Source organism: Dysidea avara, chromosome 5 (assembly GCF_963678975.1).
Source record: "Dysidea avara chromosome 5, odDysAvar1.4, whole genome shotgun sequence".
Lineage (NCBI taxonomy): Eukaryota > Metazoa > Porifera > Demospongiae > Dictyoceratida > Dysideidae > Dysidea > Dysidea avara.
The window spans coordinates 22467212-22485534 of NC_089276.1; the positions used below are offsets into that span (position 1 = coordinate 22467212).

Genomic DNA, 18323 nt, shown 5'->3' on the forward strand with positions numbered 1-18323 from the left:
GCCATAAAAGTAGAGTATATGTTGCAACTCTTACCCAAACTTGTAATGGAGGCAAACTACTGTACATATTATGTTTAATTTGTTGTTGACACTTTTATACCATCACCACTAATCATCTGGTTAGCTGAAATGTTAATTTCTTGAGAAAAAATCCACTTTTTTGGTTTTAGCTGTATTTCAGGATCCAGCTTAACTTGTACAACTATATATACTTGTACAAAGTAGAGATTGGTATATAGTATTGTGTAAGTGTGTGTGTGTCTGTAACTTTTGTATCACAGCTGCTGCTATTGGTGTAAAATATGCTTTTCTGTTTGATCTCATAGTTCTATAATACGTTTGTAGGAAAGTAACATAAAGAACCTATAGTAAGGGTTACTAAATGTCAGTAAGAGGTGATGGGCATACTAGTTAATAGCAAAATCATAGCTCAAACTTTATCATTGTTAAAACATCAGTGTTCATTCAGCTAGATTGGCAAAGTAATGGGTGTACTGATGAACTCAAACAATGCTTCGGCCTGAAAGTCAGTCGGTCATTTAATCAGTCAATCAGTCTATCGATTGACCAGACAGTCAATCAGCGGGTCAATCTGTCTGTCAATCAATCAATTAGACAGTCAGTCAGTAAATCTGTCACATAAAATTCTGTAACATTTGCAGTATTATTTAAATTCTCAAACAGGATGTCATGCCATTTAGAGGACATGTTTGGGATCTATCACGCCCAAAGTTTGATGTTGTTTTGTATGATTATACCATTGCACCTACACACAATTACTACTAATGTTCTACTACATGTAGATGCTGCAGTCATTAACAGTAATGTTGTGAGCATTCAGTTATTAGAATCAGTAAGATTTGTCTGTAGTGTTGACCCTTCAGTAACTACAACTGGTATTGTGTCCTACCAGTGGACTATTGGATGTAGCAATAATTGTGGATGGATTGGTGTAACAAGCGCTACTTTGACTAATCCTTATATTAGAAGTCGTGATTATGGTGAATATGCTTGTACTATAAGTGAAAGTATTACAGTTATTGGTAGGAGTGTTTTCACTATTGATCATATTGGAGGTACATTTGTGTAATGTATTCTATGTAAATAGTCATTTATATATTCTCCTCTTATTCTAATTACATTAGGTGTATGAGTATGAAGTATTGACAATTATACACTCACAGTAAAGAGTACAGGCCCTTTTTCAACCACAGTCAAAAATTAAGATGCATGCTCATAGGTGGTGATTACTCTAAGAGGTGGTTTATCAAGTACTTTTCCACTTCTCAGATAAGCTGCCATCTCAATAGCATCAACAGATATAAGAATCATGGACTTTTGATTATTACATTATTAGAGTGACTGCTTTATAAGAGTATACTAATTGTTTGGTTTAAGTTTGCGTTGTCCAAGAGGAGCTTTCAAAACAATGTTACGACTATAATAAAAGTTTTGTAGTTTAGTAATAAAAGTTTTGTAAGTTTTTCTTTTTGTTTTTTAGTTTTTTTCATTTTTTTTTTCATTCTGTCTCGAAATTATTCAGGAATAATGTATGTATGTCTTAGTGTGTTAAAGGGTTTGTCTACGGTATATGTTTGCATTTTGCCTCTCGTAGGAGTTGGAGTATACATCAGCAGTCCTTTTGAGAAAATAGACAATAACAGTTTGATACAATGTCAGTTAGGAATGATCTGTCATTATTATTGTGAATCAGGTAGCCTAGTGGATACTAACTCTCAGTGGTATTTCACTAATACTCCAGTATCAACTGACACAACTGGTGCTGTGTATCAAATGTCTAGAAACTTTGCTGCAGATGGTGAAGGAGTGGTTTTGATAATTGACTCATATCAGTCACCAAATGAAGGAGTGTACCGATGCGATATTAATAATGTTGACAACGAGGCTCAATTATTGTTCATTGATGTGTTTATCAACCCTAGTAAGTGGTATATAATCAGAACAAAACATGTAGAATTTATTGCCATATTATTTTGCTTTGCCATGGATGTTTGTATCTTTCAGCAACTTTCACCATTTTCATTGACTAACATAAATCAGGAAAATTTTGGCATAGAAAATTTTTGTCTACTAAAATTTTGACACATTATATTTTGGTCACTACCATTATTAGCAAAAACAATTTTGACAGAATACTAATATTTGTATGCACAAATTATTCATATAGTTAAAATAATTTGTCTTTTCTAACTTTCATTGATACAGCCAGTGACAAAAAAATTTTGACGGCCAGTTTTTCTTGATTTATGGTATTCTGAAAAATTTGCTATGAACCGCAGCTCTAGAGCAGCTGGCCAATGATATAAGATTATATAGCATTAAGAGTTGAACAACAACAAAAACTGATACCTGTATATAGCAAAACTTTACATATGGTGCTTATGTAATAGTATTATTGCTATTTCACTCCTCTTTATTTTTAAAGTACAATACTTGTTTATGTCATATACTACTTAAATCACTTCAGCTACTCCAATACTCATAAAGACACCAAAAGATACTGATGGCATTCCAGATAGCACATTACTAGTTGGAATTGCTACTAGTGTAGTACTCACTTGTGAAGGTTACGCTGCTCCTACTCCTAATATAATATGGATGAGGGATGGAGTAATACTGACTAATACTGGTGATGTGACACATGTGGTAACTCATGACCAGCATCACACTGTATCCACCTTGAATGTGTTGCGGTTTACTACACCAGATGAGGGCAATTACACATGTAGTGCCACTAACTCTGCTGGATCTGTTATTAGCAATGGAATAATATTAAGTGAGTACTGCAACATTAATTTTACTGATGTGATATATGTGGCTATAGATAATCATACAGTAATTTCATTGAACAACTTTATACAAGCTCTATGTATTCCCAGGGTCTCCAAGAACATGTTATGCGGTAATGAGATGTGATGGTATATTATCAAATAGTCTGGGTCTCAAAGTGGTTACTAATGCTACTACAAGTCATGATTGTTGTAGTCAACCAAATGTGATCAGTGTACTACAGCCTGATAACATAACTTGTGATATGTGTAAGTGAATGCGTGTATTATTACACCCTTCAGCCAACTGAAAGATGATATGTGATTTATACAGCTGGATGTAGCTACTCTTTTGAGGCTGTAGCTACTCTTGTTATTGTGTGCAATGTGGAGCAGTATATACCGACGTAATTATAGTTATACTTATACAAACATGAGCAGTTTTTATTGTTGTTATACATGTACTTCCAAAGACTGTATTGTGTTGTACTTATCATTGTAGGTCCAGTGTATGTCACTCGTAACCCAGGAGGAGAGATCAGTTTCCCTGTAGCTCAGCCAGTCACATTAACTTGTACATCATCCAATGGTCCAACTGGTAATTTGAGTTACAGTTGGATTAGTAGTTGTTCTCCTGTTTGTGATAGTGACGTGAGTAGTACTAATCAGAGTGAATTATCAGTGACTGTCTTGAGAGCTCGTGATACCGGCAATTACACTTGTACAATAACTGATGATGGTGTAATAGTAGGGAAATCTACTGCTACTATTAGTAGAGTTGAAGGTATCTACTTATTTCTGTGGCTGTTGTCTGTGTTTCTCCTAAAGTGATGCTGTTAATTCTTTACTCTAGATCTGTAATATGTTTGCTTTGAAAATTCAAGCTGTTATTTTGTTTATTGCTTAGGTGTCATCCTGCATAGTCCTGACTTTACCACCACATACACTAGTAGTTCTGTTCTGGTCTATCAAGATATAGAGATAAGGGTAGTGTGTCGTTCTGGTAGTACAACTCATAATGGTCAGTGGTCATTTCCTGATGGTATTCCAGTCCCTACAAGTGGAGCAATACAAGCCAATCCTGTCAGTGGTGATGTTGGTACTAGTGAGATATTCATCAGCTCTAGTTCTGCCAATACATTATCAAGTAATACTGGAGTGTACACTTGTACTATACCAAACGCTGAAGGCACCATGCGAATTATCAACATTACAATATATGATTCAACAGGTAATATCAAAAGCGCAGTTGCGTGTGATTAGTTTAACCTTCCTACAGCACTACCAATTGCCACAATAGCCAATATTGAACCAGTACCAATTGGATCTGAAGCATCACTATTGTGTAGTACAACTGGTATTCCTCCATTTGATATAAACTGGACCAGACAAGATAACTTGTCTGTTATATTATCTACCAATGAAGTGTATACATTTACAATTTCTGATAGTAGTGATTATGGGACTTATGTGTGTGGAGTATCTAATGGTTTGGGAAGTGATACTGAAGTTGTTACCATTGTACAAGCAAGTAAGATTTGCTAATATGTATTTTTGTCACTTACAAGACAATTACCTAATATGATGTGTATAATCAATGTCTCCTGTTATGCAGCACCACCAATAATCATTTCTACTGGAAATTCCACAATAATAGTAACATCTCCTGATGAAGTTACCTTCTCAGTCACCATTAGATCATCCAACCTTCCAGTAACTGTCCAGTGGTCATTCAACAATGAACTACTAACTAATAATAGTCATTATACCATTATCACTGTATTATCCAGTGATAATACCACTGGTAATTCATCATTGACTGTACATAACACCAATACTGGTGATGGTGGAAACTATACTGTGAATGTGTCAAATCTCGCTGGAGTTGATGTGACTTCTGTCAGTATTACAGTTCATGGTTAGTTCTGTAAGAACTTGATATATCACGCAGTACAAACATATACTGCATGCATAGTTGTGTATTTAATTGTTATTATCATCATTAATTAATTTTGTTTTTTTTCTTTATGTGCAGTTCTACCCACTGCCAACATCCCAAATATGACCATAGCTACAGAGGGGGACACTAGTACAACTATCACTTGTACAGCAACTAGTGTACCGGTACCAACAATTATTTGGATTAGATCAGATGGTAGTAGTCTAGTCAGTAGTCGATATAACATCAGTGACACCACACATGAGCCTTTATTGGTTAATGAAGGTAGTAATGAAGTGTTCCAAGTTACTGGTTACCTCACTATCGTGAATGTTGTGAGAGAAGACACTGGAGTGTACTCTTGTATAGTAATGAATGTTGTTAACAAAGTACGGAGTTATACCACTCTCACTGTGTTGTGTAAGTAAAACCACAGTGCATACATAATTGTATAGTTTTGATATTTATTATCACATTAATGTATGAGCCCTTCCCTAGGAGCCATGTGTGACTTGTTAACAAAGTCAAGAACACGCTTAACAAGTGAAATGTTTATCTTTAGGACTAAGGCACTTCTAACTTTCAGTGAAGTCATATAATTATTAAGTGCTATCCCACTAGGGACCTGTGAGAAAGGCTAGGCCTGTAAATACAGGGAGTCTACGTTTTAGTAATTTCTTTCTGCATAGTTTCTCCAGAGATAACAATTCCACCAGTCAACATTACAGTTATTGATGGAGATGAAGCAGTGTTCACTTGTACAGCAGTTGGTGATCCTTTACCAACTATTAGTTGGTATATCAGTGGAGCAGATGCATCGCTATCTAATATTACTCCATTTGATGATGAGGGATCCAGCTCTGGGTCTGGGTCTGGGTTTGGTTCTGGGTCTATCTCTAGATCCAGCACTAGTTTGGACTCTGGAGCCAACACTAGATTTGGTTCAGGAATTGACTCTACATCTAGCTCTGGGTTTAGCTCTGGATATAGTTCTGGATTTAGCTCTGGATCTGGCTCTGCATTTGAAAAGAATAACAATGCTTTTATTATACATACTACCAGAGTGCTCAACAAATTGACAGTGATGAGTAGCTTAAGACTAAGCAAAACTGCTCCATATCTAGCTGAAGATTATGTGTGTGTGGCTTCTAATATAATAGGAAATGATAGCAGAACAGCTACAATAGTAGTACATGGTAAGTTTAGCTTGTTGCTGCTTGTGTGGTGCATGCTACATTAATTCTGACTTTGTCATTCTATTCTAGTTCCATCATCAGTCATTATACCAGCTGGTGGCTTGGTATTTGCTAATGAGGGAACTGATCAATTTCTCATCAACTGTACTGCTACTGGAATACCAGCTCCTAATATCACCTGGAGGGATCCTAATGGACTGGAAGTACCTAATGTTGTCAATACAAGGATATCTGTGCTACTTAGCATGGATGCTCAGATAGTCACTTTTGATGGGCTTAACTTTGTGTATCAGGTTACTGTACCTTTACAAATCACCAACACAAGTGATAGAGACACTGGTGTATATACCTGTGTAGTTGATAATGGTGTGGGAAGAGTGGATAGTGATACAGTAACAGTGTTTGTAAGAGGTGTGTGTTATGTACATAATTTTAATATCTGTAAGCTCCACTTGTGGAACTTTTCTGCTACTGATTTTATCTTTTGTAGTTGCTCCAGTTGTCACAACCATGAATCATACAGTTACATCACCTAACACTACTGTGCTAAATTGTATTGCTACAGCTAAGCCACTAGCTGAGATCAGGTGGATTAGAAATGGGATAGTGCTGACTGACAATACAACAAAGATTACAACATTCAATACTATACAAGGAGATTGTAATATTACAAGCCCTCCTAGTGAATGTGTGTTAACTAGCATACTAGAAATTACAGACACTTTACCACAAGATGGTGGGGAGTATATGTGTGTTGCTAGTAATCCTGCTGGAAGCACTATGGAAACTGTGTTACTGACTGTTAATGGTATGTGTATGACATGAATTACAGCAAGGCAGTACTCAGGGGGTTTAACACTCCAATAAGTAATGTATCATGACTACTCTAATAAAGCAGTCATTCGTTACAACAGTCTTACATACTCATTGTACAGCATGTGGTGAAAACATTTACTAATTTTATACGATATTGATTATATTTCCAGGTAGTCTGAATGATAAGTTTAGTATTGTGAATTATGTAGTTTAGTGTTGTTTAAGCTTTCTTTCCAAGTATCAAGACACACGGTAGTGTGTCGTGCGGCCCAAGAAGCCGGCGCGTAACACCCGTGAGTATATTGACAGGAAGAAAGAAAACGCAATTTTCGCACCTCCGTAGCTCTGTGCTTCCTTGATGAAACAAGACGATTTTTGCTGTGGACATTCCCTCCAACTGCAGCACTCTACATTCCAAATTTGAGCGAAATCGCTTCGCGCGTTCCCGAGATATGCGACTTCAAAAATTGGCTCAGTTTCTTCGTTTTTTTCTTCTTATTTTTCTTTTTCTTGTCGCACACTTACAAAAACTGCTATAAAACGCGAACGCGTTATCCGATTGCCTTGAAATTTGGCACACAGAAGGGGGATATAAAGGCGCATCTCGCTACTGGAATACGATAAACAGGCAAAGAGTTATGAGCGATTATTAACGAAAAATAACACCAATATGTTGTCACGCCTACAGGGTAAACCGCGTATGAGAAGAAGCTGAAAATCGGTGGGTGAATAGGTTAACTATTGAACCTCAAACCTTTTGTGGTTTGAAAGAAATCGAGCTAAAAACCAGGAAGATACAACGAAACAACCAACAGTGTGTAACAATTACGCAATCGAGATCAGCTAATAAAAAAACGACTGCTTGTCACGCCTACCAGATAAACCGCTTAGGGTAATGCTTTGAAAATCGTTGTACAGATGGAGTAATCATCTTAGAAAGGCTCATCAATGGTGTAGAAGAATCAGACTTAAAGCCACGGAGTTATAACACGAAATCCAACTTGGTGCGGCAAGTGCGAGATCGAGATACTCTAATAGAGCAGTCATCCTAATAGAGCAGTCACCCTGAAGAGAATTCAAGAGATCAGCTAGAAATTAGAAACCTGTATAGAGATCAGCTACACACAAGTCACCCTGTAGAGAGATCAGCTAGAAGAAGTTACCTTGTAGGGAGTTCATGCAACTATGGAAAGAGATAGTTCAGCTAGAAAAAATCACCTTGTAGAGTTCAGCTACAAAGAAACCACCATGCAGAGAGTTCAGCTACAAACAAATCGCCCTGTGGAGAGATCAATAGAAGAAGTTACCTTGCAAAGAGTTCAGCTACAAAGAAACCATCATGTAGAGAGTTCAGCTACAAACAAATCTCCCTGTAGAGAAATTAGCTAGAAGAAGTTACCTTGTAGAGAGTTCAGCTACAAAGAAACCATCATGTAGAGAGTTCAGCTACAAACAAATCTCCCTGTAGAGAGATCAGCTAGAAGAAGTTACCTTGTAGAGAGTTCGGTTTCAAACAAATCACACTGTAGAAAGATCAGCTAGAAGAGGTCACCTTGTAGAGAGTTCAGTTACAAAAAAACCACCATGTAGAGAGCTCAGCTACAAACTAGTGACCTTGTAGAGACATCAGCTAGAAGAAGGTACCTTGTAGAGAGTTCAGCTACAAAGAAACCATTCTTTAAAGAGCTCAGCTGCAAACAAATCACCTGTAAAGAATTCAGCTACAAATAAATCACCCTGTATAAAGATGAGCTAGAAAAAGTTACCTTGTAGAGAGTTCAGTTACAAAGAAACCACCATGTAGAGAATTCAGCTACAAACTAGTGACCCTGTAAAGACATCAGCTAGAAGAAGTTACCTTGAGAGAGTTCAGCTACAAAGAAACCATTATTTAAAGAGCTCAGCTGCAAACAAATCACCTATACAGAATTCAGCTACAAACAAATCACCATGTAGAGAGATCAGCTAGAAGAAGTTAACTTGTAGAGAGTTCAGCTACAAAGAAACCATCATTTAGAGAGTTCAGCTTCAAACAAATCACCTGTAGAGAGTTCAGCTACAAACAAATCTCCCTGTAGAGAGATCAGCTAGAAGAAGTTACCTTGTAGATCGTTCAGCTACAAACAAATCACCCTGTAGAGAGATCAGCTAGAAGAAGTTACCTTGTAGAGAGTTCAGCTACAAAGAAACCACCATGTAGAGAGTTCAGCTGCAAAGAAATCACCCTGTATAAAATTCTGCCACGAACAAATTGCCCTGTAGAAAGATCAGTTAGAAGAAGTTACCTTGTAGAGAGTTCAGCTACAAAGAAACCATTCTGTAAAGAGCTCAGCTGCAAACAAATCACCTGTACAGAATTCAGCTACAAACAAATCACCCTGTAGAGAGATCAGCTAGAAGATATTACCTTGTAGATAGTTCAGCTACAAACAAATCACGCTGTAGAAAGATCAGTTAGAAGAAGTTACTTTGTAGAGAGTTCAGCTACAAAGAAACCATTTTGTAAAGAGCTCAGCTGCAAACACATCGCCTGTACAGAATTCAGCTACGAACAAATCACCCTGTAGAGAGATCAGCTAGAAGAAGTTACTTTGTAGATAGTTCAGCTACAAACAAATCTCCCTGTAGAGAGATCAGCTAGAAGAAATTGCCTTGTAGAGAGTTCAGCTACAAAGAAACCATCATGTGGAGAGTTCAGCTGCAAAGAAATCACCACTGCCCAAATTTCAAGGCAATAGCTCTTTCCAATCTGAAGTTATCAATTGTCAAAGTTGGCAAATTGGATGTGTGTGGAAGGCCCCTTTTTGCAAATCCGGTCACATATGTATTATATATATAATTTGTACATTTACTGATAAAATATTTAAAGTATATCTACTTCATCTTTACTTCTTCCTGTAGTAAAGAAAAAAAACATAGGTTAAAAAAGTCCCAAAGCTGGCCATAGGCCGGCTTTGGGGTATACAAATACAAAAAGAAATGAAATCTAATCCAAAACAGCCAAGCTGTAAAAAAGTGTGCGGCCCTCAGAAAGGCTATGGTGAAAAAAGATGTGAAATCCAAGGTGGCGGCCAAGAAATGGCTGTGATGGTAGGTTAATGGTAAAAATTTTAATAACGACAATTCAGGTGAATTTTTGTGCCGCTTCACAAAATTTACCTGAATTGTCATTATTAAAATTTTTACCATTAACCTACCATCACAGCCATTTCTTGGCCGCCACCTTGGATTTCACATCTTTTTTCACCATAGCCTTTCTGAGGGCCGCACACTTTTTTACAGCTTGGCTGTTTTGGATTAGATATAGTTATTCTGATAATCCTTCGGCTTTTGAAAGGTAACAATTTTAAGTTACATCTCTTACTTCCTCCTCCATGAGCTACCAACTATTGTACTACAGGCTTGTTGCTACAGACCCAAGTGTTCATATTAATGTTTGGTATATGCAAGTAGCCTCTATTGGATACAAACTATCCTGAGGATATTAGGAGAAAATGATAAGGATCTTTATGCAGTGCTGCTTGAGATTTGAAAGAGAATGAATTGTACATGTACAGCTTGTGCATTCAAGTTTAAATAGATGAGTAGACTTATGAGTGGCAGTAGTGTTTCACCCTCTCTTTGGAGAGAAGTAGGCAGATCATTACATGGACTGCATGTTGCATTACTGTATAAGCATTTTAAAATTAGTACCAAATGGCTACCAACACTTGTGACCAGGTGGTTATGCAACAGTGACAGAGTAACCCTAAAAATGTTGCTGTGGACATGTATGTGCATTGTAATAATGGTATAACCAGTAGAGGTTGGGTTTTAATTCAACAATAATAATTCAATAGCAGTAATAGCAGTACTATACTTTATTACAGTGAAGCCATTGATTGTAGCACCAGTTGATGGCTCATTGTTCACCCTCAATGAGACCGATACTCTCAGTGTAACATGTAATGCTACTGGTATACCATCGCCAATGAAATTTGTGTGGTTAAAGGATGGAACAGCACAGAACCATACAGTAATTGATACTAATACTACTATTAGTGACCCATCAACTCCAGTACCATATTCTACTAGTGGAGGAGTCATTTGGTCAGTTACGCAAACACTGACATTTATCTCAGCCATGGATGAAGACACAGGAATTTACACATGTATGGCATCCAATGGAATAGGAGACAGTTACATTGTCAGTTTCAAACTAGTGGTCCAAGGTAAGAATATCTTACTAGTTGTATGTCTTTGATTGTTTTCACACTATACAGTTCACCCTGAGATTACAGAGCTACCTAAAAACTCTACAGTGACTACACCAATGATAGCACAGTTCAGATGCAATGCTACTGGAGTACCAAGACCACAGATAGAATGGTATTACAACAATACCTCAACAAGAAATAGGTTATCAAATGGTGTTAATAATGTGGCGATAGCAGAGGTGTCTAGTGGAGACAGAACATTACTGAGTACACTAACATTGAGTAATACAACTCATCCTGATGATACTGGAGACTATACTTGTAAAGCAGTCAATATTGTGGATGATATCTTCAGTAGTGCTACCCTCAATGTCTTGTGTATGTTATTAGCTTAGTAGTTATTACTGTAAAATTGAGTAACTCCATGTACAGCAATATCTGTACAATTAAAGTCTAAACATTGTCTTCTGTGTGATAGCTATATTTCTGCATTCCACAGATCCTGCTAGCATCACTCAGTCACCAGTAGATGTCACTGTTAACCAGTCTTTCACAGCTCAATTTGAATGCACAGCTTATGGTAATCCTATTCCTCAAGTGGTGTGGAGCAGACCAGGAAATGATGACCTGAGTAATAATACTGATGTAACAACTGTCACTGCAGTGGTTGACTTGTACACTATCATGTCATATCTGGTCATCAACTCCACTGAGAGGTTCCGTGATCATGGAGTGTACACTTGCACTGCTCATAATAACGTAGACAATAATATTGGTGTTGTCAGTGTTCAAGGTGCTGAGTTAGTTGTGCAAGGTAAAATAATGCACATATATCCTGTGCTTGCTATCTTAATTTTATTGTGCTATACATAGTTCCTCCCCAAGTGACACCAGTGAACAGTGCAGTGGTTGGAGTAGAAGGAATGACTGCTGAGTTGAGTTTTACTGTCAACAATGCGTTTCCACTGGTCAGTAATAATAACATAAGATGGTTATTAACTAGACATGGAGAAACTGTTGATATCACTAATGACACAACTGTTGATAGTAACATACTAACATATGAATACAACACAACATCACAGACATATACACTAGTCATTAGCAATATACAACCAAATTATACATCAGAGTTTAATCTCAGTGTGGCTAACCCTGCTGGAGTTAGTACTAGCTTTATTGATTTTATTGTTGAGGGTAAGTCACACTAGCAATTTATACATTGAAGTTAAGCTTCGTATGTACAAATTATAGGTCCACCAGATATTATCAAACCTCCAGCAGACACAATAGAAATCAATGGTAATAATATCACATTGACATGTTATGCTATTGCTCTCCCATAACACCACATCACCTGGATGTACCAGAGGATGAGAAATGGTGTTGCCAGTGTTATTATCAGCACCTCATCATCAGTTACTAACATGAAATACCTCATCAACAATACTGGTGATACTACTAGTTTTGGTACACTAACTGTTACTAACCTCCAGTATGATGACAGGGGTGTGTACACCTGTGTAGCAGCTAATGAACATGGTTCTGATAGGGTTGATGCAGTGGTGAACGTTCTTGGTAAGGATGTATAGTGTAATTTACCAATCATTTATTTTGTTCATACCAGTCAAACCCACGAATGTCACAATATCAGGAGGTGGCCGATTCAATGTCACATCACAAATCAACTTAACATGTACTGCTATAGGAGTACCATTACCGACTATCATGTGGCAACATAACAATAACACTATTCCTATTGATCCAGGCTGTGTTCTTGATCCATACAATGTAACCTCAATTGTGGGGTCAGGATTATTCCCAGATAATTGCTCAATGAGTATAACCCTAAACCTGGTCAATACCTCTCTAGTTAATGTAATCAGCAATCCCCAAGACATTTCAGTGTTGACAATGTATAACTTGAATGATTTGGTTGTTGAGAGCTATTTGTCAATTAGATCAATTGAACGTAGTGATAATGGAATATATACTTGTACGATTACTAATACATTGCTAGAGACTGATACTACATTGACTGTGAGTGGCCCTACTGCTGTAGTTGTGTTAGGTAAGACTAAACATTCATACAATGTACTTAGTAAAGTTGCCATACAAGGTATTTTCATACATTTTATATTTCAGAGAGGCCAGATCCAATACAAAATGTCACTGTTATAGACAAAGGTAGTCGTTGGGTGTTAATACATTGGAATGTTCCAAATGACAGAAATAGTGAGATTGTGGGATACAACGTATACATCAGATCAGTGGAAAGTGGTTCAGATTTCATCCTTATAAGGACACCATCAACTGTGAGAAAGAGACAAGTTAACATGTTCACCACTACTACTAACAGTTATAATGTAACTAAGAATATTCTGCCCTTTATGATGTACCAGTTCATTGTGGTAGCTTGTAATGAAGCAGGATGTGGAGATGTGGAGTCTTCACAACCATCACTAGTTGCTCATGCCCTCCTGGAAGGTAACTATGGCACATCATTACCCTGTTATTATACATACGTGTTCTACACATAGCTCCTAGTACTCCACCTCTTAACTGTTCAGCTACAGCTATTAGTTCCACCTCTGTTATGATCACTTGGTCACCTCCTGTTATGCCAAATGGAATTATTATTGACTATAGTTTCTCTTATGCACCTCTGTCTACAGTTTACTATTCTACTGATGGAAATGTCAATATTAATATTGGTAACAATGACACTGACACTGTTGTGACTGGTCTGAGAATAGCTACTAGTTACATGATCGCCATAGCTGCTCATACTATGTTAGGAGTTGGGCCATATTCTAACCCAATGGAGTGCGTAGTACAGACACTGGAGGATGGTAAGTATATATAATATAAATGTTATATTCTATAAGACTATAATATCCTATCTGTGCAGTTCCTAATGGTCCACCACTAAACATTACACCATTATCTCCCACATCTACTTCAATTGCTGTCAGTTGGCAACTTCCTGATCCACTAGTAAGGAATGGAATCATTACTAAACATCAACTCAACTATAGTGAAGTGTCGCAGCCACTCAACTGGACTACTGTATCAGTTAATAATAATACTTCTTATTTGATGGAAGACTTGAAGATATTTACAAGATACTACTTGTCAGTTAGTGCTGGTACTCAAGTCAGTGGATATGGACCATTCTCTGATCTAGTGCTAATACGAACACTGAATGACAGTGAGCTGTTGGCATTTATAGCTGCATTTGATTGCATGTAGTCAATGTCGTTGTTCCTAGGTTTCAGATATTAGTATACTGTACATCGTAGCTTAATTTATTCCAATTCACACTAGTAATAATGTAGCTACACTTATGCTCATTGACTATGCAGTAGTCTAGCCATCACTTTCATGTTTGATTTCCATATTTTATAGATTAATAATATTATTTGCATATTGTATAAATTTTCCATTCAGCTCCTAGTGCTCCACTGAATATAATGATTGTTGCTGTTAACAAAGTAACACTTGGTTTACAGTGGACAGTCCCAAACACACCAAATGGAATTATTCAAAAATACAGGGTAATAATATGTAGCTATTTATGTTACTGTAACTTTTTGTTGTGAAATAATACACAACATTTTTTTACAAAAATCGATCTACTCTAATAGAGCAGTCATTCATACGAAAATATTTTACACGAAAGTTTTTTTATCATGAAATTTTTTGTACGAAAATAAAGTAAATTATGGTCATTAGTATGTAGTGTTAGCTACATCTTGAGAATGCATGTCTATGCAGTGGTTCTGTTGAGCAGTTACCATTGTCCATTATAGCTGCCAATACTGAGTATAGTCTGAAAGCAGCTGTTGACTCAGCCTGCCCTGGAAGTGTCACATATTCAGGGATGGAGAAATAGGGAGAGGAGGCAACTGCCCCCCACTTTTACAAGTGGAGGACAGTGCCCCCTCACTTTGTCCAATGCCCTGTTGCTGAAGTAACACAACTGTTGTAATCATATGCACTCAAGCCTACAACCCTCAACCTTTGGAAATAAATTAAAGCATAACTATCAATTAGGCACTTTTCAAAGAGTGTAAAGCTAGCATACATGTGTGTATTTCCTGTATAAGGGTTTTCTCATAGTAACAAGCTAGTGTTTCATTAACTGTCATAATTTCATAGATCTATTTCACACCAGCAAAGGATTATGTGCCGACTAGAGAGCCATTTGATACCAGTACATTGAATATGGACACTCCAGATAATAATACTATGATCACTCTAACTGGACTGATACCTACTACTACATACACTGTATCACTATCAGCCTTTACTGGGGCAGGAGAAGGGAATATTAGTTCAACTGCTACCAATATGACATTAGTTAATGGTAATTTTGGCTGTATAATTGTTAGGTATTTTCATAGAATTGTAGAATGGTTAAACAACAGCTGCTATGTGATCATACATGCATATCTTCTTTGATGGCATGTATATATGTGTATAGCACTGGATTTTAATTGCAGCCCTGATAGTATCTTATAGACAATACTTGGACTCATGCAAATGTATACATGTGTGCTACACATACTGTACATGTGCTACAATAAAGGCTCTTCTTATCAATTCTCATGATCCAGCTCCTCAGATTGATGACTCTCCAGAACTTAAAGCACCTCATGGTATTACCAATGCTACTCTAGCAGGAAGCGTCATTGAAATTGTGATATCAAAACCATCTAATATTAATGGAATGCTGGGGTATGTATGGGAAATGTGTAGATAATAATAATATTTGTATTTCATTCTGTGCACTGAACACAATAATTATGCTACTGTTAATACGTAATAATGAATAATATTATTATGTGTTATTGTTTAAAAAATATTCCAATCAGTTTTATTTAACATACAATATGCAGATTGTCTACAAATGTTTTAGTATTTGAAAGTGTTTAAGTTTAAGTACTACGATTCTGTCTTTCTCATTTAGTCACCATCAGATTATAGTAGTGGTCCTACCAATGAACAGCATTGATATTGGAGAAGATCCTGACAGTCTGTTTCCTAACACTGTAATACATCAAAACATTGAAGAGGCATACAAAACATTTGATCAAATCAAAGTGCCTGTAGCATTTGTTGCTATGGATATTCAAGATTCAGACTACCCCAGTGATGGAGTGTTTCTTATTGGAAGTGGTGACGCTTCGACAAGTAATGCTCCACTCAGAAATGAATACAAGTACAGATTCTTCCTAAGAACGTACCCATTAGATGTAAGCTTGACTATCAGTAACTAGGCTTGTAGTTATTACTAATCTTGACAGAATAATGGAGAGGTGCAGTTTGTGGTATACTCCTCAAGTTTATATTCACAAGTTGTTCAAACTCCAATGAGTGAGTATACATATACCAATTAGATTTGCATGTGATGTGTATTCATGGGTACACGTGAATGTGCAATTAAACATTTTAATTGTCTAAATACCTGCCATAATTATATATATAATCAAAACGATTTCAGGTGGTTTGGCTTCATAACAGCATCTGTGCTTATGTGCCAGACAGTTGTGTGCAGGCAACCACCCCCACATAAACCACCTGGCTTGCAAGACTACAGTTGATAATGTACAAATTGTAGACTATACTGTTTAAGATTGCATGCAAGATAATGCTCCTCCCTATGTGTTGTACAACAGCAATTGGTTGACAAATAGGTTGAGTTCTAGTTTTAATCATGTATGTTTAGAAGTGCATGCATTGGCTGAGGCATTGGCTATGACAGATGTTTCATTAAGCTCAACATTTACTTCCATCTAATTTTCCTGATGTATGGTATACAGTTAATTAAAGTTTGCAAGGTTTCACATGATTATTTTATTGTTTTGTGTTTGTTAGTTACTACAGCTTTATTTCAACTACGACTCTTCCCAGTTACACAATGTTTGGAGTGGATTGTAAGTGAATTGCTATAGTAGTAACCACACACAATGTATGTTGGTTTTACCAGCACAAGTATGTACAATGCAAAAATATCATGCATACACCGCTACCTATATAATACATACAAAATAGTAACTACTATGTAATAGTACGTAATAGTACATACTACATAAGTTAATCATGAATTCTTATGCACATATATACACAATATTGATAATGTGCAGTATTGCCAGTGCCAGTGGTATAATATACTTGGAGAAATAATACTCTATATAGGAAACCAACCAGCAAACTAAACTGGAAGATATCAAAACAGAGATAGTTCAAGCAGTGTCTAGAGAGTGTACATGTTTGTTTTCAACAGCTGGTATTATTGAGCCATCATTTAGCTGTAGACTGTCAAAGACATCTCTTGTGTACCGAGCAAAGATTGCAATACCAGATTCAATCGCCATTGCTAGTGAAATTATTAATGACATAATGGCATGGGTGCTGTCTAATCCATCAATAACAGTTAATAAAATTATTTTAGATATAGACCCTAATTGTCCAGTAATGCTAGATTCAGTTGATTCAGATGATTGCAAGCCTTCCTCAACTTCATCAATGAATGGTGCAGCTTTATCAGCTGGTGAATTAACAGGAGTATCAGTAACAGCAGTGGTCATTATAATAGCTGTAGTAGTTTTCACTATAATACTGGTGATTGTTGGATGTAACCACAGGCAAAAATCTCGTAGTCACTACAGGTAATTTTTGTATCTGGGAAGTATATCTTTATACTGGTTATGTTGTTTGATAGTATGCCAAATCAGCCACCAACTGGCACCACTAACAGATCTTCAGTGAATGAGCTCGAGGTTATGAATCAAACTTATATGGTGATAGAAAATGATACAGCTGATGAGCATGCTGGTATACAGCGCTGCAATCACCCACGAAATATCTCAAGTGCTGCAGACGAAAGAGAGACTGAGCCTAGGTATGCCTCTGTTAATACTGCCACTGTTAATACTGCCACTGTCATTACAAATGATGAAGATATCGACTAGCTGCATTCAGTGCATGCATACACTATGATTTTGCTACACATAAATATGTACTTAGATAGAAGAAGCTTGCCATGCAATTGTGTTTGTATGAATTGGTAGTTATAAGTGTATATACAAACAAGAGTATATTTTTCACTACAAAAACTAGGGTTTGCTCCATTAAGTGCATACTGCATGTTACCACATTTGTATACAGTGTATCAAGACACACGATAGTGTGTCGTGCGGCCCAAGAAGCCGGAGCGCCACACCGTGAGTATATTGACAGGAAGAACGAAAATGTCATTTTCACACCTTTGTATCTCGGTGATCACTTATCTGATTGGAACCAAATTTGCTACACAGTTGCCCGCCAGCCAAGGGAGTCTACATTCCAAATTTGAAGGAAATCGCTCCAGCCATTTCCGAGA

The 18323-nt window shown here is 36.9% G+C and overlaps 2 protein-coding genes across 2 annotated transcripts in view; both read left to right on the forward strand.

Moving 5' to 3' along the window:
• LOC136255122 (hemicentin-1-like) overlaps positions 1 to 3500 on the forward strand; it is a 30659-nt gene extending 27159 nt beyond the window's left edge. The window contains exons 6-11 of the mRNA XM_066047841.1: positions 804 to 1076; positions 1616 to 1942; positions 2489 to 2797; positions 2901 to 3059; positions 3292 to 3387; positions 3437 to 3500. Coding sequence (XP_065903913.1) covers positions 804 to 1076; positions 1616 to 1942; positions 2489 to 2797; positions 2901 to 3059; positions 3292 to 3387; positions 3437 to 3444 — 1172 coding nt within the window. The 3' untranslated portion in view covers positions 3445 to 3500. The remainder of the gene's footprint in view (positions 1 to 803; positions 1077 to 1615; positions 1943 to 2488; positions 2798 to 2900; positions 3060 to 3291; positions 3388 to 3436) is intronic.
• A 119-nt stretch (positions 3501 to 3619) lies between these two features.
• On the forward strand, positions 3620 to 18043 carry LOC136255123 (hemicentin-1-like). The gene is made up of 26 exons (XM_066047842.1): positions 3620 to 3653; positions 3697 to 4020; positions 4069 to 4320; positions 4405 to 4707; positions 4825 to 5148; positions 5418 to 5924; positions 5994 to 6335; positions 6415 to 6732; positions 10610 to 10951; positions 11003 to 11314; positions 11436 to 11750; positions 11810 to 12133; positions 12191 to 12238; positions 12287 to 12514; positions 12564 to 13007; positions 13082 to 13423; positions 13477 to 13788; positions 13848 to 14147; positions 14387 to 14493; positions 15098 to 15305; positions 15556 to 15676; positions 15909 to 16194; positions 16246 to 16315; positions 16817 to 16875; positions 17138 to 17610; positions 17664 to 18043. Exons 1-26 carry the CDS (start codon positions 3620 to 3622, stop codon positions 17911 to 17913), a joined length of 6945 nt encoding a protein of 2314 aa, XP_065903914.1. The 3' UTR covers positions 17914 to 18043.
• The last annotated feature ends 280 nt before the right edge of the window (positions 18044 to 18323 follow it).